General features: G+C 39.3%; 1 protein-coding gene across 4 annotated transcripts in view; it reads left to right on the top strand.

Moving 5' to 3' along the window:
• The window catches only part of FAM135B (family with sequence similarity 135 member B), a 252370-nt gene extending 227586 nt beyond the window's left edge, over nt 1-24784 (top strand). For 3 of the 4 annotated variants that reach the window (XM_069854704.1, XM_069854703.1, XM_069854702.1), the window contains exons 10-20: nt 2176-2331; nt 4995-5068; nt 8601-8755; nt 9733-11797; nt 13350-13516; nt 14533-14624; nt 17099-17196; nt 17502-17653; nt 18506-18616; nt 22607-22720; nt 24020-24784. In XM_069854704.1, coding sequence (XP_069710805.1) covers nt 2176-2331; nt 4995-5068; nt 8601-8755; nt 9733-11797; nt 13350-13516; nt 14533-14624; nt 17099-17196; nt 17502-17653; nt 18506-18616; nt 22607-22720; nt 24020-24225 — 3390 coding nt within the window. In that variant the 3' untranslated portion in view covers nt 24226-24784. The remainder of the gene's footprint in view (nt 1-2175; nt 2332-4994; nt 5069-8600; nt 8756-9732; nt 11798-13349; nt 13517-14532; nt 14625-17098; nt 17197-17501; nt 17654-18505; nt 18617-22606; nt 22721-24019) is intronic. The other variant, XM_069854705.1, reaches the window with a different exon arrangement.
• The last annotated feature ends 610 nt before the right edge of the window (nt 24785-25394 follow it).

Here is a 25394-nt window from a genome sequence, read left to right as displayed (position 1 = left end):
AAAAATTAGAAGAAGGAATCCTTCCTTCCTTCCTTCCTTCCTTCCTTCCTTCCTTCCTTCCTTCCTTCCTTCCTTCCTTCCTTCCTTCCTTCCTTCCTTCCTTCCTTCCTTCCTTCCTTCCTTCCTTCCTTCCTTCTTTCCTTCCCTCCTGTTTAAATGTCTAAGAACCAATAAATTAGAAGTAGCCTTCATACACCTATTCCTAGTATGGCTTGCATTAATAATGCATCTTCTTTGAAGACTGTGCTTTCAGTTTATGATGCAAGAGGCAGCTTACTAACTAAATAAAAAGAAAAAAGATTGACATGCAGCATATAAATTTGAGTTCAATAAATAACGTATAGCCCTGACTCTTCAAAGAGAAATGTTTGGGCAGAATCCTCTGTCTACCAGCACCCCTCTAATTTCCCCAGTACCAGAATGTGTGCTAAAGCTTCTGGTATTTTGGACAAGTCGTTAAAAACAGAATAGCATTCAATAATATAAACTCAGTAACAATATCTGTGCTATCCACACATGCATTTAGTCTAGTTCTTTTTCTCTCTTGTGCTGATGATTTGCTTTTAATCATGGCTTATTTTGCAGCGTCACCAATCTGGGAACTACCTGCATAATAGAATGTGAAAAATAAGCAAGCTTTCAGCTGTACTGCAGTCCTAGCCAAAAAAAAAAAAAAAAAAAAGACCTGGCCAAGAACTGATAAGCAATTCCTCTGTGTCCTGGTTTTGGCTGGTATAGAGTTAATTTTCTTCCTAGTAGCTGGTATAGTGCCATAGTTTAGATTTAGTATGAGAATAATGTTGATAAGACACTGATGCTTTAGCTGTTACTAAATAGTGCTTCTACTCAGTCAAGAGCCTTCCAGCTTCCCATGATCTGATAACAAGGAGGTGCTTAAGAGCCTGGGAGGGAGCATAGCCAGGACAGCTGACCCAAACTAGCTGAAGGGATATTACATTCCATATGACATCACACTCAGTATATAAGCTGATAGAAATTGGTCCTATCACTACAACCACTGCTTGGAGATGGGCTGAGCATCAATCAGTGGGTGGTGAGAAATTGCACTGTGCATCATATGTTTTGCATAATACATCATTATTATAATTTTTTTTCACTTCCTTTGTCATCCTATTAAACACCTTTATCTCAGCCCACAGGCTGCACCTTTTTTCTGATACTTGTCCCTATCCCACTGGAGGGAGGAGTGAACAAAGGTCTGTGTGGTGCTTATTTGCTGATTGGAACTAAATCATGACATTCCATTATTACCTCTGTAGTTTTTCTGCTAGTATTAGCAGTTTCACAGAAGAAAGTTGGAACCTTAGGAGGTGTCCCTGCCCATGGCAAGGGTGTTGAAACTAGATGATTTTTAACTTCCCTTCCAACCCAAACCATCTATGATTCTACGATTCTACGATTCTATGAAGAGATAAAGGCTCAGTTCTGTTCTTTTTGTGCCAAAACATGGCAGTAAACACAATGCGTATCTCTTGTTAAAGAAACTGTGAGACCAGGGAGATTGATATGCAGAGACTTTGCTGATGAAATGTTCTTTCTGGGCTGCAGAGCTTTAGCACATAATTCCAGCCTAGAGCTTGAAGGCACAGGGGGCCTCAGCATGTCTAATATGGGAAAGAAGCAACAGCAGACACTGGGATGCCTGTTTTCATCATCTGTGTTGAGGACACGCTATTCCAGTTAGGTGTTTGTTGTTTGTTTCTTCCCCCCTCACCCAATCACAAATCTGGTATCATAGTATGACATGGCTGAGAAGGCTTCATTTGCTATCAGAAAGGAGATGACCAGCCTTGGTTTATTATTTCAGAGCATCAGCACCATCTGGTGGATAATTTGAAATCCAGTTTCTTTGATTATTTTTTTTTCCCCAATTACTGCATCTGTAGTAAAGTGTCCATGAAAATTGAAGATGTTCCCACTTCTTTCTTTCCAGCTGCATAGCTGAGGCCCTTTGCACTAAAATATGTGAATTTAAAGAGTAAAAGCACTAGTCTCACAAACTTTATTTGGGGTATAATAACTGAAAACAGTAGTTTTAATAATAATTCTTAATCAAGAGGAATTTGTTGTTCCTAAAAGGACTTAATCTAACATACACACTAATTTTCTTTCATGACACTGTCTTGATCTCAGAATGTTCTTTCTTTCTTTCAGCTGCTGAGCAATCCAGAGAAGACAGCAGAACAGATAAGCAAGGACCTCGCCTGGCTTTGCTCCCACCTCCTGGCCCTGTGGACCCAGTTCCTGGAGGTGGTAACACTCCATCCAGAAGTCACTGCTTATCTAGCTCAGGAACATCACATGCTGAGGGTAATGTTAAGAAGTTAAAAGCAAGTTCAGCCATGGTAACCACCTGATAGATATTAATGACTCATCTAAATGTGTATTTCCAATACTATTCCACCTATATGACTACTTGAGATGGGGTGAGCAGGACAAGAAGTGAAGAACAGGCAAAGCCCAGCATTTGAAATTAGTTTTCAATTTCTGGAATGAATGCTGTTTCTTTTATGGAAACCAGGAACACTAGAACTCAGGATGGAACAGGAAGTGGGTGGGAAAACAGGTATGACCTGTACTTGTTAGATACCCATCAACCATAAATATCTGCTGTAAAAAGCACGAGCATCACAATGACAATTATTTTATCTCAACTTCTTTCACGAAACTACAACAAGGAATATAGTTTTGTTCACTTCACTGTGTCATATATATTTATATGGCTAGTTCTTGCTAGTTCTCCAAGTTAAGGTGCACACAAAAAAATATTAGTATTGCTTATGTGGAAATTGCTTCCTATACTTAGAATCATAGAATCATAGAATCATAGAATCATAGAATAACCAGGTTGGAAGAGACCCACCGGATCATCAAGTCCAACCATTCCTATCAAACACTAAACCATGCCCCTTAGCACCTCATCCACCCCTGCCTTAAACACCTCCAGGGAAGGTGAATCAACCACCTCCTTGGGCAGCCTCTGTCAGTGCCCAATGACCCTTTCTGTGAAGAAATTTTTCCTAATATCCAGCCTAAATCTCCCCTGGTGGAGCTTGAGGCCATTCCCTCTTGTCCTGTCCCCCGTCACTTGGGAGAAGAGGCCAGCACCCTCCTCTCTACAACGTCCTTTCAGGTAGTTGTAGAGAGCAATGAGGTCACCCCTCAGCCTCCTCTTCTCCAGGCTAAACAACCTCAGCTCTCTCAGCTGTTCCTCATAAGGCCTGTTCTCCAGCCCTTTCACCAGCATTGTTGCTCTTCTCTGGACTCGCTCCAGAGCCTCAACATCCTTCTTGTGGTGAGGGGCCCAGAACTGAACACAGGATTCGAGGAGCGGTCTCACCAGTGCCGAGTACAGGGGGAGAATAACCTCCCTGGACCTGCTGGTCACACCGTTTCTGATACAAGCCAAGATGCCATTGGCCTTATTCAACTTAATAATAAGCTAGACAGAAAGGCATTTGGCTTTTGAGCTAACTTTGTCAGATCCACTTATCTGATCAGTTCAGCAGGTGCTGCGTCTTCCATTAGGACATTTTTAGTTATTGTCCGGATATTAGTTCAGCACATTGCCTGAACTGAACTCATAGTACAATCTAATCATTAGAGAAAAGGAATCACCTTGCTTAGCTCTAGGCATCTACAGAATAGTTATTGACATCTCATGTTATGTTCTGGTTCCTGTCAATGTCAGTGGAGCTCCCCTGTAACCACAAATACTCTCCAGTTGCTCTTCCTAAGAGCACAGAGCTTGCAAAAAGGAGGCATAGAATTCAGGAAGAGGTGACTGAATGACTGATGCTGAGGCTCTCCTGGTTATTTTAACTAGGTGTCCCTTGACTATGAGAAGACCTGTGTGGCTTTCAGCCAAAGGAACTAACTCTGTATGCTCCCACCTCCAACAAGGTGAATCCTATGGCTGGTTCTAGCCTCAACTGATATTAACTCCCTGCTTGATCTTTGACAAATTACATGCTTTTAGTGTGCTTCAGTTCCTCCCATATGAGCAGTATGTAATGATATCTTCCCAGCTCTGGAAAACGGTTTGAAAAGTCATACTATTAAGATGCAGTGTTTTTGAAAGGATTCTAATCTTTTTTTTAGAAATGTCATTTGTTAAAGCACATCTGGGATTTAGGGAGATGCCAAGATGCTATGACGTACAATTTTTGCTTCCATTTTCTGACACTGTAACAAAGGTCACTTTCACAAATACTATTAGTACTGTATGCGATGCAGTTTAACAGCTTAGTACATTTGATTGCATATTATGCCTGATTCATTGAAACTCAAAGCTTATTCCAAGGCAGACAGCAGCACTGATTTTTTTATAGCTTATTTCACACTCTGCACTCTGCCAGCCACTTCAGATCTGTGGTTCTTTTGTAATTGATTATCCAACACTGAACAGATCTAATGTCCGTGAAGAGATTTGAAGAGCTCTCATCTAGAAGTATCATGACATAGGCAGATGTGTTTCTACCATGCTAGGGCTTATTCTCCTCTGGGCTGATATATAAGACTTTTGTCACTGTCTTGGGAGTCACTGTAGATGTTGCCATAGAAGACTTATTCAATTATGAGTTACTCTGATCTAGTAACACAATCCACTGCTGCTATATGATTTGCATAGTGGGAAAGAAGAAATATTTCCTATTTTAAGATTACAGAGGAAAATGGAAAATTTGACAGCTTTTAGGGAAGTAGTCAAAAGATGCACATAAGGAAATCTTGTTTTACTGTCAAGGGATGCTTCTTACCTCCAGCAAAGTATGCAACAACATCAGCTGCTTTGTGCTGGACTGGGAAAGTAAAGCAGAATTGAGCTCTTTGTTTCTTTCTGCCATCAGAGTGGTGCAAATCTGAAGGAGCACACTAAGGAATCTGGTCCTGCCAGTCACTGCTGCATCATTAGCTTGATTGTACCTGGGAACTTTCAGCAGATCTTAAGGTTAAATTGCATGTTTCCCCCTTAGGTGAGGAGATTCTCAGAAGCCTTCTTCTACACGGAGCACCAGAAACTTGATGCGCTTACATTCCAGGAAGGCCTGTAAGTAACCCATTAATCTTCCCTTTTCACTGCAATGACTGAAAATTTAGTTTAAAACATTGTGCAATCAAGACTGAGTTCTTTTTCTGTTGGATATGGAGAACCACATGGAAAAAAAACAACCATTGAAATCAGTGTCAAAAGTAAGTGACTCCAAGCAGGCTCAAGAGATTAACAACTCCAAGATTCTTATATTTTAAGGAGACACTCTATCCCCTCCTCTCTTCTCAGTTGCAGTTGGGTGTGCTCTTCAGAGCAGATCTCCACCAACACCACCATCCTCAGGGCAGGCAGAAATATTTTTCATGCCTTTCTTTAACGAACTTTCTAAACTCACTTTACCAGATCCAGTACTGTCACTTCTAATGGAAAATAACTGCTGACAAGCAACAAAAGCCTAACATTTGAAAAAAAATGTTTTTTTTACCATCCCTAATATATATTTTTGGTGTAGGAAGTCATGGATTTCTTTTGGTGTTTAGTCCAACCCTACTTTCTATATCAGAAAGAAACTTTAGCTGCAGACAAGTATTAAACAGCCAATGCAAAGTTGTAAATGTCCATAGATGCAACAGTGGAGAACACAAATCGGGGATATGACCACATTAGCTGGAGAAACCATGGGAGTGATGTGAGCTTAGGGGCTGATAATTAATTGACTGAGAACCAACAGTGCAAAACTGTCTGGGAAAATAAATGTTGCACTGGGTTGCATTGATAAAACTATGCTCTAAAATGTTGGCATGGCAAGTATTTAATTTTGTTTAATACTATTTGTTTGGAGCCAAGATGGACAGTTTGAGGAGCCAGATTTAAATATACAAAAGGGCAAATCCTGCTTTCAATTTTAGCCAATGATCCCAAGTGGTGAACAGGGATACAAGGAAGAATTTTTTTATGATGAGGGTGGTGAAACACTGGAATGCAGAAGAGGTAGAAGCTCCATCTCTGGAGCTTTTCAAGGTCAGGTTCAATGAGTCTCTGAGCAACCTAATCTAGTTAAAGACATCCCTGCTGCTGCAGTGGGGTTTGAACTAGATGACCTTTAAAGGTCCATTCCAACCCAATCAATTCTATGATTCTATTATGATACTCAAGACCTGACACTAAGGCAGAGTTCAGAGAAAGGTGGTCAGATTTGAATTTCTGAGTAATGAAAGGTATCTGGGCTATTCATGCACTGAAACAGTCTATCACCACAGGGAGACCACAGCATTGCCAGTGTAGAACCCCATCTTTCAGAAAGAGCTTAAAGGTTATGACATCACGTCCTTTTACCATAATGAGGCTAAAGGGAGACATCTGCTTCTCACCTAGTGCAAAGAAGAAAATTACTTTCTCAGACCTATCACTAGAGACATTAGGCCTGATTCAGTGTTCATGGACGATTTGTAAAAGGCTACCTCGTTCTGCCAAATTAGAACAGCTGCATGGGCCTAGCTGTGTTCGCTTACTCCTCGCATGTCAGCTTTTAAGTGAGCTATGTATAAGGAAAACCCTACGTCAAGATCCTGGGATGAAGGCACAGACACTCATGGCTCCATTCAGGTAAACATAATCCTGCACAGGGGGAAGCCTAATTGCATGAAGTGCTTTTATTTCTCCAGGCAGGCACAGAACTACTGCATTTCCTACAGATAAACATAGGTTTTCCTCAGTGATTATCAAGGAGTATAAAAACAACAGTAAAAGTTTACAGACTTAAAAGTTGGTCTGTGTAGTAAATTTGATCTGTATTGGCCAAGTCATGTTTTCTTTTTGATTGTGCTAGATGGTGCAGTTAGAAAAGCAGAGCCTTGGCTGCCAGAGTGTCATTAATCTTGAGGGTAGCAGTAGGGAGTATTAAATGGTTTCACAAAGGCTCCACATGAGATCAGTACTCAGTGTGCCAGGTGCTGTGCAATCACCTTAAACTTTAACAGCTTTTTCCCCCAAGTTCTTTCTATCTTTTTACCTGACGAGAGCTTCTTTTTTCTTCCAAACTGTTGTTGTGAGTTCTGTGTGAGGCCATGCACCTTCCAAGTGTGGCAACATTTGACTGTTTAGACAAAAAAGGACACACAATTTTCAGTAACACACAGGGTAAGAGGCTCTGGCAGGTGACATATCATCCCAACATTTTACAGCAAAAGTATTTTCTCACACCTTTCAGTATCAATGATTTGTCTTTTTTTTTTGCCAGAGACTGTTTGTTAAGCAAAGTTTGTTTATTATTTTTACATGAGGTCTTCAGTAAAATGATGATGCTATTAATATGTTGGTGAGAACTTTATTATGGTGCTAGCAGTCAACTCGAAGCACCCAGGCATTGCTGCAGGCAAGAATGAACATTTAACTCTTTGTGACTCCTGTCTGAGTCATGTTTTAGCAGCCAATGACTTGTTTATCTCTGAGGAACAAATAACTGTCCTACGTGTAAGACCATGTAAGCAACAGTTATGTTCTGAAGTTGAAGCTGATAGGCTGGTCTGAACAAATTATTTGTATCTGGACCCAGGATTCATCTCTACTGGTATGAATTACAAACTTCCTGCTTTAGTTTTACTTCATAATGTGTAAATTGTACTTTTTCCACTTAATTGTCACATGAAGATTACTCATGTTTTGCTAACGATAGTCTGAAATATTGCCATTGTGCTGCCCTATGGGACCTCTGAAGAATTGCGTTCAGCTGACCATCTATGAAAAGCTTCTTGCCCTCCTCCTTACTCCTTAGGATAAACAGACTAATTCATCACAGTCAACACAAATAAACAAAGTTTGCATTTGATGTTTTCCCATTTTCTGAGGCAAATCTTTACATAGCTCATCAGAACTAAAAGCTATTGTACTTATAATAGCTGAATCCACATTCATGTGCCACTTCAATGTCACTTTCACTGATGAAAGCCAGATAGCATTTTACATGGCCCAAAAGATCAAAACAGACAATTATTCTAGTTCTTCCAACAGAAAGTGGCTGAATTGATGTCTTAGCTCTTCCAGATGTGTACTTATGTGAGACATCTCAGTGCTCTGAGGACTGGAATAAGTGAGATAGAGGGCTGGCCATGTATCCTTTTGACCTTGTTCTTCCTTGTACTGCTCAACCAAATTTTTGATTATTGCTTCCTGCATCTGGGTTTTCAAACCCTTGCCAGAGCCACAGTGGCAGACCTTTCTTCCTGACCAGAAAACCAGCTGAAGGATCCAGTCTTGACCAGCTGCAGTGAACCCTTGGAGGCAGCTATGAGTTATGGTAGCTAACAGAAGCCTCTGTCTGGGGCAGCTGAAATAATTTCAAAACCACAGAGGTATTGTAGTGAGGGAGTGTGTAAGTTGTATGTCTCTAACTGAGAGGTAGAAATCAACTCATGGGAAGCCTCCTAGGTGTGCTGGGTACCCCCTCGTCATGCAGTACTTCCTCCTTTCTTTTTAAGCCCAGTACCCCCACCTCCTGCCTACACATTCACATTTGCTGCCAGGCTTGAAGTACTGATAAAGAGCACAGTAACTACTCAAACATTCAATTTCTTCTATATTTCCCTGCCAGGATCCAGAGTCATGGACAAATTTCTACAGAAATTCGTAATTCTGAGTACTTCACCAGCATGCCCCCACTTCCAGCAGAATGCCTTGAGATAGATGGGGACTGGAACACACTCCCAGTTATCTTTGAAGACAGGTACATGGATATGCCTTGCAAAGGTGAGTGAAATATCACAAAGCAACAGCTTCATGAGACAGCTTGAGCTGAGGGAGGTTCACTTACCCAGCCCAAGGTAAAGGATCTCACATCCCTTGGGCCGACTCTGGCTTGGATCAGGGTGTGATTCAGTATGTAAAATAGGTGGAATTCTCCTTTTTTCCCTAGTAGCAAATTAGAATATTCCCTGTAGTTGGATATTTTTCATCTTCAAAATAATCTGTTTAGTTACAAGAGCTGGAGTCAAAATCTAGAATGAAAACAAAATCTTTTGGAAATGTTGGAGTACAAATTGAAAGGAAACAGAGCACTACGAATTTCGTTCCCAGTGTGCCATCTAGTGGTAAGAAAACTCAGAAAAAACCACACACTTTTAGCCTGAAGTTCAAGATTCCCCGTGAAAAGCAGCATTGCTTTCCAAACAAATACTTTCCCCTTGAATACCCAAATATATTTTTTAATGAAAAATAATAGAGCTTCAGATTTGCAGTTAAACCTCAAAGCCAGTGGTTTGATTTCTTTATACTCAAGTATTAGGGTTAGAAGGAAAGCAACATGTGATCATATATAGGTGATCATAATCTAGTAAATATAGCCTGTGGTACATAATTTCCACTCTTCCAGAGTTATCCAATGGCATAAATTTTGACGATGCTCATTATATATATTTAAACTGTTAAGCTGAGTTTTAAACTGACTCACAAGCAAGAGCTATACTATGGACCGTATTGCATGACAGCAAGAATACAAAGAAGTGTCAGCTCTTTTTTGCTTACCTACAGTATAAAAAACTAGCATTTTAGATACAATTATATTGGGTAAAGTAGATTTTATTGATATTATCATGCCTCTAAAGTACATATAATTTATATAATATAAATACACATACTTTTTCAGGCCTGAGATCACTTTTCAAAGTCCCACATCACTTTGGTGTAATTGTGTAGCTACTACTTCTTTTTTTCTCTCTCTCTCTCAGATCAGAATTTGGAAGTTTTCCCAGATTTTGAGGCTCCTGAAAACACTGAAATGGATGTAATGGATGACAGTGAATATTTAACATCAAATGATGCCATTGCAGTAATGAAAGGAGACATTGGGAAAGGAACTCTGCTAATACACACAGATAGGATAAATGGGAATCCTTCCAGCACATACAGCAGTACTGAAGGTGCTGCTAAGGGTTTAAACCAGCATTCTACATCTCAGGTATGTACAGTGAACAAGGAAGACCAAAGGAAACCTGAAAATATTTTTGTTTCAAGTAAGGAAAATACTTCTGACTCAGAGAAAGGCAATACAGAATGTACTTCAGAAGACTTTAAAACACCCAAGGAAGTTCTATTAAAAGACAGTAGACTTATGGCAGATATTGATTATGGAGATATGAAACCTGGCAGTATGGATTCCCACAAAAGTGAGCCCACGTTAATTGTCAGTGCTCAGTATGAGGGTGAAACTTGTGGAACTGGTGGCTTGGAAGACAGGACTGAAATACATGAAACAGACAAATCTAGTCATGCTGAGAATAATTTCAATTCATCTGATCTTGCACTGAATGAATTAACTAGTCCTGAAAAAACAGAAGATCCAGAGAACAAGGCTCTGCTCCCTGTTTTGAAAACTTTGCCCACACACAGTTTTGAAGTGAAATTGTTCACAAAGGAGCAACGAGGGGAGGAGAGTGAAGAATTTACCCTGATGTCAGGGGTTATGAAAAGATCCTCCTCTATAATATCCGATTCAGGCATTGAAAGTGAACCAAGCTCAGTGGCATGGTCTGAGGCTCGTCGCCGGGCACTGGAACTGCCCAGTGATCGAGAGATCCTGCACCACTTGGTACGAAGACATGTCATCCACCGAAATTCTCTGGAGGGTGGCCACACAGAAAGCAATACCAGCTTGCCCAGTGGGATCCAAGCATCTCTTACATCCATTAGCTCTTTGCCTTTTGAGGAAGAGGAGAGGGAAGTGGAGCTTACCAAGCTGACCAAATCTGTCTCAGCTCCTCAGATCAGTAGCCCAGAAGAGCCTGTGGAGGAGGTGGATATATCCAAACACAGTGAAGCAATCTCAGGAGATTCAAGAGGAAACTTAAAAAGTTGCACAGAAACAGAGGATGGAGATGGGCAATTAGTTGTAGACTTTTCTAGGTGTCAAGTTACCACTGAAAGTGGACAATTAGAACCAAGAGGACATCTCAAACCTTCTGTCGAGACTAGTAGCAATAACATTGATTTACAAGGTAAGGAGGTGAAGGAAGGTTTTCCAGACAGTTATTGTAGTTTGGAAAGTGCAAGACTACCTGTTTGCCCAAAGCTGCTCAGAGATAACGTCTGTGAATGCCAGTCACTGGAGAGCAATGATGAGTGCAGCTTAAAAACTCCAAGGGATTCTAATTACTTGGACAAAAACATGGATAAGTCCTCTACATGTATAGAGGATCCAAAGGATAAACTTAAGACTCACATTTTAGAAATACAACAAGGCTTTTACTCCAATAACAGAACTTCAGAAGAGGAGAGGTCCTCACAAAGAGTAAAGCTGGTATCAGATTTTCACTATCCTGTTCCAGGTCCTTCAGAGACTTCAAATGAATTTGGCTTAATGCAAGGAGAGTGTGATAGCTCTCTTGCTGCTGAAAGCCCATCAGTCTATGCAGAAATGCCAGGATTACAAGAAATTGAGCTCAACGACTCACCTGCTTCAGCAGACCTTGCTGCAGGATCCTACCAGGCTGCATATCCTAAGGAACCTGACAGCCAAGAGCATAAACTTGAGGCTAATGGCACTGGTTTTCATTCAGTGACAACAGAGGGAGTAGCCCTGGAAAGCAGAAAGGCTGTTGATGTGGTTAACCTGTCTGTCTCTTGCACAGCCACCTGTCTTCCCTTTTCTTCTGTGCTCAAAGAAACCCCTGCTGTGGTTGGTTTCTCTACAAAGCAGGCTGCATTCCCCATCACACGCCAGCCTTTGGGGTCTTTTGGAGTTGTCTCTTCTGATTCAAATGAAGTGGATGAAGAGATCAATGAAAGGATGCTGAAGTAAGAATGTCTAATTACATTCTTCATTAATGTTACTATTGTGCTAAGAGAACTTGACAAAGTTCAGGGCCTTAATACAGTAAGCATAGGGTAAGCTTGTGTTGGTTTATATAGAATAAATAATCTAAACAGACAGAAAGGATGAAAACACAGACAGACCAGGATTATCAAAGACATTAGGTCCTTTAATCCTTATAAAAATAAGTAATATTTAAGTGTCTCCATATTTGTTATGAACTGTCCCTCTTTTATGAAGTTTAAGATTGCTCAGACTTGAGCATTAATCCCAGAAAGTCAATTCACTATGGTATTGCCATAGCTTATTTTTCTTTTCTGTTTAAATAATTGCACTCATTATTTGAATTATGAAACAGGAGCACAAATTGGCTGGTAGGGTCTCAGCTTCATCTTCTGAAACAGGAAAAATGGGAAAACTAGCACCCTGGCTAGCTAGAGAAGAATTTATTTTTTTTCTTTTTCCTTCATTACTCATAGGAAAAGTGCTGCTTTGTGGCCTTGATTTCACAATGGTGCATTTCACAGAGTGACATGCTAGCAGATCTACACTTTTGTTATAGTTTGGTGTGTCTGCTGTACTGAAGGAAAACCACAGCATGGGAAGTTCTCAACCCATTCAGCTGCCCAAAATGTTGGCTCTGAATAAGCATACAATTTGTTCCTTCCTACCAAAGCAAAATGTCCAGGGCCTACAGACCCATGGCCAGAATACAAGATTTTTCATTATTGTGTCCCTTTAGAGTTAGTAGGGCTGATATAAGTATTTGGTCACCATTTTATCAAGAGTCCTTAAGCTATCCCCAGATTGCAATGGTTTATATCTCATAACTTGGTCCATCACAGTTTTATATCTTATTCTACACTTAATTCCCAAAAGCTCTGGTTATATTTTACTAAGACAGAAAGCCAGCGGAGACTTGGCACCTTCAGTCAGAAGAATGTTTCAGGGTTAATTCATGTATCAAATTTCAGACCTAAGCAGAAAAGCGGTTAGCTTAATTTTCTTATCACTGATCTTCCTTTTAGCTGCTATATGTTTTCGAACGAACCCTAAAACAAGCCAAAAGGAAAATACCTGTCATATCCGTAGTAAGGTGCACCTTTGAATCCGATGGTCTGAGGAGTGGACAGAACATCTTCTACCTGCTTGTGAATGCATCTAATGCTATCATTTTTCATTTCAATATCAATACTGCCGAGGACATTTTTAAGATTAATAAAACCCATTTTTTTTACATTATCCTCATTGTTATGTATCATTAGAAGATTCTTTTTCACAATCCTTCATTCCTCTGGCAGGTATGAGGTTCTAATAGGCTTTACGTATTCTCTGAATGTTGCCAAATCATTCAGAAACAAGTTTTGTTTCCTGCATCCAGACTTCCCTCAATCAGTATAAATAAAGAATAGTATCCAGGTCTCTACTCAAATGTTACAAACATAAATTCTTGCAAATAACAGCCTCCTCATTTCTAGTTTGATGGTTTGCTGTTGAAAACCCAGTTCTATTGTGATTAATTAATGTATTCTCCAGTTTTTATCAGGCCAAAGAAAAATTTAAAAATGAAATGAAGATTGAAGGATTTCTGTACAGTGACTTATCTGTACTAGCTTCTGATATCCCGTATTTTCCACCAGAGGAAGAGGAAGAAAATCTGGAAGATGGAATTCATCTAGTTGTCTGTGTCCATGGATTGGATGGTAAGGCCAGAAGGAATTGCTGCTCGTAAGCCAGTTTTGTGGAAATGAGCAAAACAAAAGGCAGATATTTAGCAAATAGAGTAAGAATATTTTACAGTAACCCTTCTTTTTGTGCAGATGCTTGGTTGTTTTGCAGCATATCACCAGCATGAAAATATTACTTAAAAAACACTCATACTGTTATAGGGTAGATAGTGTCTGGCCTTAGATTGTGGAAGAATAGAAATAATTATTAATTGTAGAGGAGGCATGCCCTGGAATTTCTTACATGCATGCTTTCTAAGCAGAAATCATGCATTAAACCCAAACTTCTCTTTAAAAATTACTGATATTAATGGGAAAGGTGTAAATATTAACGTTGAAACTACAGAGAAGAAGGATAGCAACTGAAATCTCAGGCAGCCTCGTAAAGGTGGGATACAAACGCTCCCTGAATCAGCAAGGACTCTTTGCTGTTCCATGTAGCAGTGGCTGTAATGTCTTACTTGTGAGGTAGAGGTACCTCCTTTTCCAGCAAAATATTTCAGAAGGCTTCGGAATTCCTAGTATGGAATGGGGCATCTCCCAAAATATTAGGAGCCTGACAGCCTTTCAGCACCGTCTCTGACTGTGACTACAGAGAGGCAGGCTGCTCTGCATCTGACAGTATAGACCTATACCCTAGTGTCTCCTGCAGGTCTCACCAGCTGCGATGATGGGAGGCTTTTTGTCTTACTTCTGATGTTCAGTAAATAAGGGACACAGTTATTCTGGGCCTCATCTTCTGCTTTCTTCCCCATCATTTATGCAGTCCCTAGCAGCAGGAGGTATGGACAACCCCACCTTGTGTAGGCTGGGGTTATTCTTGCTCCCCCACCGTTCCTATGCAGGATCCTGTGGTGTGGTGAGTTGTCTCAGCAGCACTTAGCAAGAGCTCCCTGGTGTCATGGTGTGTAGAAAGACAAATGTATTAAACTGATTTTATAGTAATTATTTTTCTGTTGAATTGCATCTTAAAAAGTACCACTTACTTCTAGGTAACAGTGCAGATCTGCGGCTGGTAAAGACTTTTATAGAACTGGGACTCCCTGGTGGAAATCTGGACTTCCTAATGTCTGAAAGAAATCAGGTAATGCAGAGCTAATTTCCGTCTTCCTTTCGATCTGCTACAAGGTGTTGACATTGCTGAAACAAGGCCTTCAGCAAAGACTTTTCAATAGCTAGAGAAACAAAACAAGGAATTTTATGTAGTATTTAGTGCAAAGGCCTAGTCTTGTTCCTCTTGAATTTGATAGGGTGTTCAAACCCACCAGAAATTATTCCTAGCATTAAAGTCAAAGGCAACTATAGGACTAGACCTTAGGAGAAGTATATTGAATTTTTCCATCAGTTTGCAAACTTAGGGGGCTGGTGCCTATGTCTATTGGATGCCAGGCAACAGAGCATTGACAGAAAGCGACAAGTGTAGTGATGTTAAATTCTCTGGTGGATATGGAATACCCAGCAGGTGTTGTCAGCTTCTTTTGCTGCATCAGTCATTGTTTCTCCTGTTCTGGTATTTGTGAGATTTATATCCTTGTATGATAAAGAAATGTCCTCCAGAAAAATTCATTACTAGTCTAGGCAAAGAAACAAAAATAAATTCTGTGCTTTGCTCTGCAATGAACCCATATTTATGACACAGATGGAAACTTTATGCACAAGATAAGTATTTCCAGTGCACAGGCAGAAATATTATTCTGATTTATAAGCGGCTGAGAAACTTGAGTCAAAACTTTCCAACCTTCTTTATTCAACAGCTTTTATATTTTGAAGTGGCTAGTTGGTGTTAGTCCATGAACCTGCTGCCTTCCAATACACATCTCTAACAGCAGTGGCTGTCCTTTCATAGTCTGAGAATAGGAGGAAGCTCCCATGACAGTGGAAATAGGGCCTATGTGGATTAATGACTATTTGGACGGTTTAAAGAACACTGTCACTCTTTTTTTCCTGCTCTGAGAACCACTCTGAAAATGATCCATGAGATCAGTAATGTAGCTGAAGCTTGCCTTATAAAGAAAAATGCAAATTTCTTTTTTTTAGGCACTGATTTGTGATATATTTGAGAAAATCAGTCAGGGTGAGATGATACTAAAGAATCAAGATATAGCCTGGTGAAATATGATGCTTGATGTTTTTTGTTTATGACCAATGTTCAGGCTGATATTCTTCCACTTTTAAACAAGCTGAAAGATTTGGGATAATGAGCCTAGGAGGAAATCATTACTTAGCAATGCAGACAAAACAAATAGGCAGGAGGTTAGTGGACTGTTTGTAGTTTATGAGAACATTTTATTTTAAGGCTGTATTGCAAAGTGAATAAGCTCATGTTTTCCTTTGCAAGAGCTGCAATTAGCAAGATGAGTAGTGTCACAAAAGCATTAATTACTGATATGCTTGCTCTGAATAGCTGTTCCAACATTTGATGATTGTTTTTGTGGCATCTCATTAGTTATGAATTTGAATTAGAGTTTTGTTGGATTGCCAAATGACACAGCTCAGAATAATATCTGCCTGCAATTGTATAGACTGGACAAAATATTATTTGTTTTATTGTATCACAACTGGCAGTACTGTTGAAAGGAACAAATTGTTTGTCTCTCTCTAGCACTCATTCTCTTACTGATAACTGTTTAATAACTAACACACAGCATTTCATTAAGATGGTCAAATAATTTTGTGTTTAAATCCTTAGTAGCACTATAACCTACATCAGTCTGTACTGCTATAAACTACTTTAATTTTAGTAATCTTTTAAATCTTAAATACCAAAATCTTTTCTTTCATGTTTGGAGTACAGTTTCTGGAGTGGCTGATCATTAGCAGTTCTCATCAGTGTCAAGTTGGGCTGCTTTAAGATCATACTTATAACTCTAGAATCATTCAGCCTAATTTGTTAATCTTATTAATACTAATAATGTTAATCTTATTAATAAATTGTAGGTCCAAGCTTATCCTATCATGACATGTTGCAATGTTAGAGGCACAGTTAGTAGAGAAACTGAAACAACCACAGGCGGTAATTTAATCTCTATTTCCATACCCTACAAAGAGTAGGGTTAGTCTAGTCCTAAGGTGAATTTTTTCAAGTTGTCTTCTTGAAGCTAGGAGGCACAATATAGAGTCAAAGAGACTCTGTGACAGAAAATTTTGTCTTACCTTACCTATGAGCTCAGTAAACACAATACATTTCTACAGACACTACAAGAAAAGCTATGTGATCCACACTGACACAATACCAGATTATTTATTGGGTTTTTTTATCATTACTGTTTATCCTAAGTGAGAAAGAGAAGAATTATCTCAAGTCAATTTGTGATATTAGTTGAAAGCTATTTGTTCCTCAACCAAAAGTGAAACTTCATGACTCTGTTTTCAAAGGAGAAGTTCAAATTTCACAGGACCTAGATACTGGGAAAAACCTCCCTCCTACCCCTTTGAGTACGTATAAAGAAAATTTGGGCTGATTATTACCTTTCTGCTTGCATTTTACTTTGAAAATAACATCAATCTGCAATAGATGCAATCCATTTTAATTCATTTCCTCATTCTATTTTTCATCAGACTGATACTTTTGCTGATTTTGATACGATGACTGACCGATTATTGGATGAAATTATTCAGCATATCCAGTTGTACAACCTCTCCATATCCCGAATAAGGTAAGCATTTTCATATTAATAGTCTGTAACTGTTTGAGTTATGTGAGCAGCATCCAATGAAATTAGCTTTTCCAAGAGAGCATTGTGTCAAAAGCCATTGAATCAGAGAGACAATTTTTTACATTGTTACAAATGTATCTACTAGGAAAACTACACACTAGGTTGGAAAAATGTGAGATGATGACTAGAGGATGTGACTGAAAGCCTTGACAGATGTCCCTCAAGAGCAACTTATGCCACTCATGTTTAATGTAAATAAAATACAGTTGGTTTTTGTGTTAATGTGGTTCATTCTTTCCCAACAGTTTTATTGGACATTCCCTTGGTAATGTCATTATTCGATCTGTACTAACTCGCCCCAGGTTTCGGTGTTACCTCAACAAGTTACACACCTTCCTTTCCCTCTCTGGACCTCATCTGGGAACCCTTTACAACAACAGTACTTTGGTTAGTACAGGTAAGAATTAATGGGAAAGTTATGACTGGCCTCTGGCTGGGTCCTGGCCTCTTTTCCCAAGTGACAGGGGACAGGAAAAGAGGGAATGGCCTCAAGATCCACCAGGGGAGGTTTATGCTGAACATTAGGAAAAAAAATTTCACAGAAAGGGTCATTGGGCACTGGAACAGGCTGTCCAGGGATGTGGTTGAGTCACCTTCACTGGAGGTTTTTAAGGCACAGGTGCATGAGGCGCTGAGGGGCATGGTTTAGTGTTTGATAGGAATGGTTGGACTCGATGATCCGGTGGGTCTCTTCCAACCTGGTTATTCTATGATTCTATGATTCTGTGACTGAATGCTGTTCACGGCAGAGTGCATGAGAGAACAACACACGGAGGTAGTGATAAATCATAACAATTTGACTTCTACACTGAAGTGATGGAAAACTTAATTTCCTAAAGACTTCAAATCTACACAGAAAAAATTGTAATGAAATGGTCTTTGGTATCTATTACAAGGTCCAGCACAATGCTACCTGAAAAACCCAAGTGCAGCAGTGAGATGACCTTAATTCCACTGTTTTCTTCAGCTTCTCTGTGTACTGCCAATAGTGACTCATCTCTAAGGCTGAAGAAGACACAATGTTATGGGAATGGATTGTTCCACAATTCAGCCTTCTTGAGTGTTTATGCTACCATGACATGGATAATCCAGTGAGGTCATTAGACTTTGCTCCCTGTTGATTATCTGTACAAGAGGAATGAAAGAGTGACACAGAGTTAGAGTGCTAACTTTACTGTAAATGTCTCTTTAATCACCTTGCTTGATAATCAGTAAATGGTATAAAAATTTGCACCAATTTTTGTTCCAGGTCTGTGGCTCATGCAGAAGTTGAAAAAGTCAGGGTCACTTCTGCAACTGACTTTCAGGGACAATGCAGATCTACGCAAATGTTTCCTCTATCAGCTCAGCCAAAAAACGGGTGAGTAGGGCTTGGTGTGACTCTTGAAATATCAAGGGATATTCCAAAGGATTGTGCTGGATTGCCATGTTGTCCAGGGAGTAAAGGAAATCTACATTTTGTTAATGATATTTTTTAAAACACTCATGATTTTGAAAGGGCTGCTCTGTCTAACATCTGTTATTTATTTTATCTGTGCATTTTTTCTGTACAAGCTATCGGTGCACATGCTTGCCAAACTCTTAGCAGTAAGTAAGACTTTCGGTCTGTAGTAAACATGCACCTAAATTTATATTTTTCAAGAAAAAATATCATTTGTGACATGCCACCATTGCTCAATTTATGCTACTAGATGAAAAACATTTTTTCTTCTTTATTGTTTTTTAAGAATAAAATTTCCTGTCTCTAGGAAATATGAGTCTGTGAGATGAAGAGCAAATTTTATTCATGTCTATCATGACACCTTTGTACTACATAGAGAGATGTATGGCATCACACTGGAAGAATGATTTCTAAATAGAGTTCTTTTTGCCCCTTCCTTGGTCTGTAAAGTATAAATGAAGTAAAATGGCCTTTTTTTAAGAAAAGAAAGCAAGAATGATCCTCTCGTTCAAGCAAATGTTTTCTTTTATGACTTGTTTTTACTACTGAATATGAACATTCATATGCTAAGTATGTAGTCACGGGATCATGACTTGATATTTAATGTTTTTTCCTCATAATTTGGTATATTGCTAATAGGAAACAAAGAATATATTAAGATTAATCTATTATATATATGTAGCATATATTTTTTTAGTCTGACAGACATAGAGCTTTTTCATAATTTTATAAAGACACTACATGACATAATCAATGATGGAAATCTGCTGTATCTTGGCAATATTTTCATTTGCACACTTGAATTTTCCCTTTGATTCCCTGGCTCTCATTTCTGCCAAATACCTTTGATGTCTGTTTTACTACTATAATATTGAAATAAAATTAGGTCTACATAGAAAACTCACATTGTAAGTTACCAAGCAAAGAATTCCCAAGCATGTATTATAAGTCAAAAGAATTTGTTATTTGTTAGCTTGGTAGACTGGAGAACTAACAGGCTATAAATGAAGATGTTGTCTCAGCAAAAGCAGAAATTCAGATGTGAGGCAGGTTGTCTGCAAAGTCAGAATACTCCACAGAATCACACAGAATCACAGAATAACCGGGTTGGAAGAGACCCACCGGACCGTAGACACTTAGGTGAAAAATCTGAATAAGTGGGAATGGATAGGAAGATATGAGTTGGCATACTGAGTCAAAATAGAGGTGTCCCTACCCTGTTACCAAAACCTGTCAAGAGAATCTACAGAGGAAGAAAGATCCAACACAGTGTTATTGCTCCTTCCTCAGATAACTCTTTAAGTCTCCAGGAATTTCTGACTTTCTTCTTAAAGCAGAATGACCTGCTACTTTACAATCTCTTTAAATATCCCTTGTGCTTGTCTAAAAAAAAAAAATTTTTTAAAAATTACTCTTTTTGAAACTCTTTTCATAAGATTTTAGAACTGTTGCTTATCATACCTTTTAGCTCAGTCTGAAGTCACCAAGTCAGTTTAATTGCACAAGAAGTATCATAAAATCTTAGAAATATGTAATCATAGAATAGCTAGGGTTGGAAGGGACCTTAAAGATCATCTAGTTCCAACCTCACTGCCATGGGCAGGGAGGTCTCACTAGGTCAGGCTGCCCAAGGCCCTATCCAACCTGGCCTTGAACACCTCCAGGGATGGGGCATCCACAACTTCCCTGGACAACCTGATCCAGTGTCTTACCACTCTCACAGTGAAGAAATTCTTCCTAATATCTAGTCTAAATCTACCCCTCTGCAGTTTATACCCATTCCCCCTTGTCCTATCCCCACTTGCCTTTATGAATAGTCCCTCTCCAGCTTTCCTGTAGACCCCTTTCAGGTACTGGAAGATTGCTATAAGGTCTCCTTGAAGCATTCTCTTCTCCAGGCTGAACAAGCCCAATTCTCTCGGCCTGTCCTTCTATGGGAGGTGCTCCAGCCCTCTGATCATCTTTGTAGCATGACTCTGAACCCATTCCAACAGTTCCACATCCTTCTTACATTGAGAATTCCAGATCTGGACACAGTACTCCATATGAGTTCTCACAAGAGAGGAATAGAGAGGCAGAATCACCTCCCTCGAACTTCTGGCCACACTTCTTTTGATGCAGCCCAGGATACGGTTGGCCTTCTGGGCTGCAAGCAAACATTGCCAGCTCATGTTGAGCTTCTCATCGACCACCACCCCCAAGTCCTTCTCTGCAGGGCAGCTCTCAATCATGTAATCTCACATCATATACTGAAAACGTGGATTGCTCTGACCCAGGTGTAAGGCCTTGCACTTGGCCTTATTGAACCTCATGAGGTGTGTACAGGCCCACTTCTCCAGCCTGTCCAGGTCCCTCTGGATGACATCCCATCCTTCCGGTGTGGCAACTACACCACTCAGCTTGATTTCATCTTCCAACTTGCTGAGGGTGCACTCAATCTCACTGTCAGTATCATTGATGAAGATATTAAACAGCACTGGTCCCAGTACAGATCCCTGAGGGACATCACTTCTCACAAGTCTCCATCTGGACCTGGAGCCAATGACCACTACTCTTTGAATATGACCATCCACCCAGTTACCTATCCACTGTGCCATCCACCCGTCAAATCCATGTCTCTCCAATTTAGAGAAGGATGTTGTGGGGGACTATGTCAAAGGCTTTACAGACGTTTAGATAGATCACATCAGTCACTTTACCCTTGTCCACCGCTGTGGCTACCCTATCATAGAAAGCCATTAATTTGGTCACACAGGATTTGCACGGAGAGTGGCTTCGCAACCACATCTGCTGATTCCCTCAGGACTCTGGGATGTATCTCATCAGGTCCCATAGTCTTATATATGTTCAGGTTCCTCAGGTGGTCATGAACCTGATCCTCCTCTACTGTCAGAGGGGGTGTACCCCCCTGGTCACTATCTTGCTGTCCCATGGCCCAGGAGTGGTGAGGAGAGCTGTTATCAGTGAAGACTGATGCAAAAATTTGTTAAGTACAACAACAAGAAAATGATAGACAGTTTCAGACAGGTTTAGTAAAAGCAGCCAGCAGGACTTTTCTCTGTGGCACTGACAGTCAAATTTTCTATGATAATGTGGAAATCAAAGGAGTTGATTCTGGGCCCCTTTCACATAAGAGCATGGGAAAGATGAAGGTCAAACACACAGCTCTTCTGTGTTCAGGATACTCTCTGTATTAGTAGACTAGATAACCTGTGTCCGTTTTCCTACTTTTCTGCTGCATGTGGGTGATGGAGGAAGAGACCATAGACAGAGTAAACAGGTGGATCCTGTTTCCACAGTCATCAATGGCCCCATTGCCTCCAGGGAAGAGGGAGGACTCCTGATTTCTAGTCCATATACCAGAAGTGTGTATTTATCAAGGGACTGCTGAATGCAGTGACTAGATCCCAAGGCTCCCTCAACAGAGATGTAATAGTATAGCATAATAGCACTGAAGTTGTTTCCTCTTCTCCTCCTTCTCTCTAGTTTGTTTGAAAATGGTACTAGTTTCTTGCGCTATTTTTGAATGTGATCCGCATTCCTGTGAATACTTATTTATCCAATAGCAGTCATGACCATAATAGGGCTGTACGTGTGTTTTGAATGTCTGGAGGTATAAATATTTTCAAAATTAAATTTCAATCAAATTTTTTTTCAAACAGAGACAATTCTTACCTTTTTTGTTGACATACAATTAACCTGTATGAGCATTGATAGTTTGCAGAAGCAGCAGAACTGAGATTAAGGTATTACGATTCTCTCTATTATAGTGCTGTGTATTTTAACTGTAATGATCTATTTGTACTGTAGATTTGCTATTGTGTTTGAACATGAAATAATCATACTGACACTATGTATTTTCACTGCTGTGTATCATTGCAATAAATGTATTTAATTCATTTGCCGCAGGTCTTCAGTACTTTAAAAATGTTGTGTTAGTGGCTTCACCCCAAGACAGATATGTACCATTTCATTCAGCAAGAATAGAAATGTGCAAAAATGCACTTAAAGACAGACACACAGGTATGTATAAGATCCTTTCTATATTTATAAAGCTATTGAAGGATTGTGTTTCTGTGTAACTGAAGTAATTGCATTAGGAGGGTTTTTCATCAGCAGGATGAAAACTCAAATACCTATTTGATAAGGAAGAAAGTGTTCTCTTCCCACAGGAAATTACTGAAATCAATAAAAGAACCTTTTTAAGAAGCTCTTTGTCTGATGAAAACAAATTTCAATCCGGCTATAATCAAAGCTTTCTTACTGCTTCTTCCCCTTCCCTCTAATTTTTTTTAAAGTTATGATAATAGCTCTTGACACTGGTTTTCTGTAGTCTACTGATTTACTAGTATCATATCACCTTTGTTTCACTTAATGAACTCTCTTTCAGCACATCCAAAGTCTGGATGTTTTCCCTTTCTTTCAACAGTGCTTGGATGATTGCTAAGAAATTTAAGAGACAGATCTAAAATCATAATGGTCTGTACTAAAATCTGTAAATCACATCAGGTCTCATGCCATCAGAGGCCTAGCCCTCCTGTGAGCTCAGGCTATGTATCGTCCCAAATATTGCCTTTATTATTAGCAGTGTCTCTGACTTATAAAATGTTTCATGGCTTCAGTTTGATACCACTTCCAGAAATAATGTTCAGTGAAATTTCATATCTGCTTGAAATGGAGGTACTCTTTTGGAAGTAGAGGCATCCAAGCCAAATAATCAACATGGTTGCCTTAACACATATTACCTAAATTATAGCTCTTTCCATCCTCCCTTAAAAATTAATGAAATGTAGTTTTCTAACTCTCTCTCTTCCAGTGGCTACTTCTCAGGGAGATGTTTGACCTAGCAGGAGCTGGATCTACATTCATTATAGATAATTTACAAGTTTCCTGAGTCATTGTTTTGTGCTTATAAATTCCTTAGCTGTCTGCATGATGTCCTTTCTGCATTAGATTCCCCAGAGAAACCCAAATGGGCCTCTGTGTCTTGCCAGACCCTTTTGCATTTGAGTTCACAGACACTTTGAGTCCAGCCCTCTTCCCCTGAAGGAAACAAATGCTTTTCCTTCAACCACAGAGGAAACAAGCGTCCCACTTTTCATGCTAGCAGCTTTAGCAGACCTCTTTACACGACAAGTGCCTCTATAAGATTAAAAGCATCTTGGCACATAGTAAATCTTTGAAATGAACTGCTTTCTATCTCTTGCATTTTTGCCTTGCTTCTGTTTTCCATTCATCATAACAATAAATAAACGATACTGGAAGGAAAGCAGGAATCTGGGAGCTTTGGTGTGTAGGTGTGACATCTAAACTCTTTTGCAGGTCCTGTTTATGCAGAAATGATCAACAACCTGCTCCAGCCTTTGATTGGGGCAAAGGATTGCACTTTGATCAGACACAACGTGTTCCATGCTCTGCCAAACACCGCCAACACATTGATAGGCCGGGCTGCCCACATTGCCGTGCTGGATTCTGAACTTTTCCTGGAGAAGTTTTTCCTTGTGGCAGGACTTAGCTACTTCAAATAGTGCCTGAAGTATGGGGTAACAGAGGCAAAACTTGAGAAGAATGGAGAAGAATCCCCTAGCCAAAAGACTACAGTGTTAGAAATGAGATCAGGTGGGACTTCCAAACTCTCCATTTCCAGTTCTGTTTCAGAGAATAAAGTGCTATGGCTTTAAGACATTCAAGCTTCCAAATACTGGTGCTTTTGGAAGAAATAAATATTCCTCTTCAGTTTCTATATTCTTTGTTCACATAAAGAGATGACCCACTTCCGAAGTACAGTATCAGAAAAAGAAGGCTAATTCTCTAAATTTGGTTGGATCAATATGATTCCCATTTCTTCTGAATATTAACCCAGGAACTTGGCTGTCCTTAATTTAATGCTTATTTACCTGTTAACCAATATACATTTGTAGCACTTTTGGGTTAGCTAAAACAAGAGGAAACAAGCATTTATGAACTCAGGTTAAAACCTCCTTTGTGAGGAACTGAGAAGTCTAAAAAAACATTTATGAAAGTTTCAATGTTTCCATTTGTTGAAAGAAAATATTTTGATGGTGCCATTACTGGTAATTATTTGTAACAGAAGTACATTCAAATAATGGAAAAAAAAAGTGATATATTTAAAATAAAATGAAGAAATATTGATATTTGTGTTTAAAAAAAAAAAAAGAAACCCAAAACTTTAAGTTATTCAGGTTAGAAGCAATGAAACAAAGAGGAATCTATTGGAATACTTGTAACATAACAGTGGCATCTGTTAATGTTCCTTCTGTTTACTTTTATAGAGGATCATCATTGTGCTTGTTATAATCCTAGAGGTAAAATTTTTACTTTTACACTTGTATCCCAGTATATTTACCCCAACAAATCTTTATTTTTTTATAATTCATTACTCTGATATGAAATTCAAAATCTAGCCAGTACCCCTATAAAACCCAGCCAGGTAAAAATAGGCTGGAGGCATAGAGTGGTAAGGATTGTGGAAAACTTAAAATATATAAGGATGTCTCTTTAGGCTACTCTGCAATGTTTTACTAGTTCCCATTTACAGTGCTATATACAGTCCTAATTATTATATAGTTACAGGTGGTTGAAACTTTTGAAACTTTATTCATAAAAGGATATACAAGGGTTTTTTTAAGGGTTTGGAAAAGAACCCGTTTTTCACTTTTTTTAGGTTTATTTTCAA

This window comes from Phaenicophaeus curvirostris, chromosome 3 (genome assembly GCF_032191515.1).
Source record: "Phaenicophaeus curvirostris isolate KB17595 chromosome 3, BPBGC_Pcur_1.0, whole genome shotgun sequence".
In the NCBI taxonomy this organism is placed as follows: domain Eukaryota; kingdom Metazoa; phylum Chordata; class Aves; order Cuculiformes; family Cuculidae; genus Phaenicophaeus; species Phaenicophaeus curvirostris.
The sequence above is the reverse complement of the archived record's forward strand: the minus strand, read 5'-3'. Positions and strand labels throughout refer to the sequence as shown.